Source organism: Trypanosoma grayi (genome assembly GCF_000691245.1).
Source record: "Trypanosoma grayi strain ANR4 Tgr_2082_V1, whole genome shotgun sequence".
NCBI lineage: Eukaryota > Euglenozoa > Kinetoplastea > Trypanosomatida > Trypanosomatidae > Trypanosoma > Trypanosoma grayi.
The window spans coordinates 1-1,372 of record NW_008827700.1 but is presented as its reverse complement, the minus strand read 5'-3'; the positions used below and the strand labels follow the sequence as shown (position 1 = coordinate 1,372).

General features: G+C 55.5%; 1 protein-coding gene across 1 annotated transcript; it reads left to right on the top strand.

Moving 5' to 3' along the window:
- Positions 1–27: 27 nt before the first annotated feature.
- Positions 28–1,236, top strand: DQ04_20821000 (putative calcium channel protein; the record flags this gene model as incomplete). Its single annotated transcript, XM_009317964.1, has 1 exon — positions 28–1,236. The coding sequence occupies one exon, from the start codon at positions 28–30 to the stop codon at positions 1,234–1,236; it is 1,209 nt and encodes a 402-aa protein (XP_009316239.1).
- Between the last annotated feature and the right edge of the window lie 136 nt (positions 1,237–1,372).

The following is a 1,372-nucleotide window of genomic DNA, read 5'->3' as shown; positions in this document are numbered from 1 at the left end:
GCTGTTTTTCTCGGCTACATGGAACGTATGCCGTCGAAGCAGATTGGCGCGTGGTCTTCAGGAACGGGTCTGTCTGGTGTTGCCGCTTCGCTGATCTACCTTGGTCTGACCACGGCCGGCCTGACCAACTCGCAGATCTTCCTGATTAGCCTCCCCTTGATCGTTGTGTACTGTCTGCTGTACTTCTTCGGCCTGAAGATGCCTTTCTACGTGCCGGTAGATTCTGCCGGTGTGGCGGAGTTGGATGAGGGTGATGAGGGTGATGACGGCCCTGTGGGTGAGATTGTTACCGGCTACGTCTGCAAGGCGATGGTGAACTGGATCGGCACACCGTGGACAAACATCGTTCCACCCGAGCCCGAACAGATGCCGGAGTGTCTGAAGGAGCTGAATCGTGTGAGGAGGCAGGCTGCCATGGGCGATGGCTACGTGGAGGCGTCGGAAAGTGAGCCGGCGGAGACTGATGCTCAGATTGGTGGATGGGCGAAATGGAAACGTGATGTGTGGCCCGTGCTGAAGGAGATGCACAAGTTCACGCTGTGGAACAACATCAACCTCGCCTTGGTGTATGTCGCGGAGTACGCTGTGCAGTTCATGGCACCATTCAGCTTCCCTTGCGGTGAAGTCGAGGAGAGCCAGAACTTCTGGCTGAAGAATTCGTTCGTCATCACGCAGCTGTGCTACCAATTCGGTGTGCTGATCTCCCGCAGCAGCCTTTTGTGCCTTCGCATCCGCCATGTGTGGATCATGACGATCGTGCAGACTCTCAACGCGATCGCTTGGTTCGTGCAGGCGAAGGTCAAGTACATGTCGGACCCGGACGATGAGGATCGCGAGCTGAAGTTTGCATTCGGACTGTTTGCGTGGATGATCTTTGTGGGCCTGATGGGCGGTGCCTCTTACGTTAATGTGTTCTACAACATTCTAGAGGAGACGCGTGTGATGCAGGAGGACGAGGAGCGAGAGATTGTAGAGTTCGTTGCCTCACGCCGGAGGTCTGACGGCGACGTGGAGAAGGAAGACGTGGAGAGGGAGGCCCAGACGACGGATGACACAGTGAACGGGGAATCAGATGAGGCTCGTGCGGCGTGCCGCTACATCGCAGGCGTGTGGAGAGAGAAACGCAACTTGGCCATGAACATTGGCGCTTTGTATGCCACAATTGGCATCACAACTGGCTCTCTTCTCGATTTATTCTTCACGCTGGTGGTGCTGAAGGAAGACGGGTGCAGTTAGCGCGAGGCGATGGCTTAAACGGGGCCGCAGGTGTAGCAGGAAGAGGAAGGCAAATTGTGATGCTTTTTTAGCTATCGTAGCACCGAATGAAAATAAGCTGGTGCGCTTAAGGAAGCCCAGCAAATGGTAAAGCAAC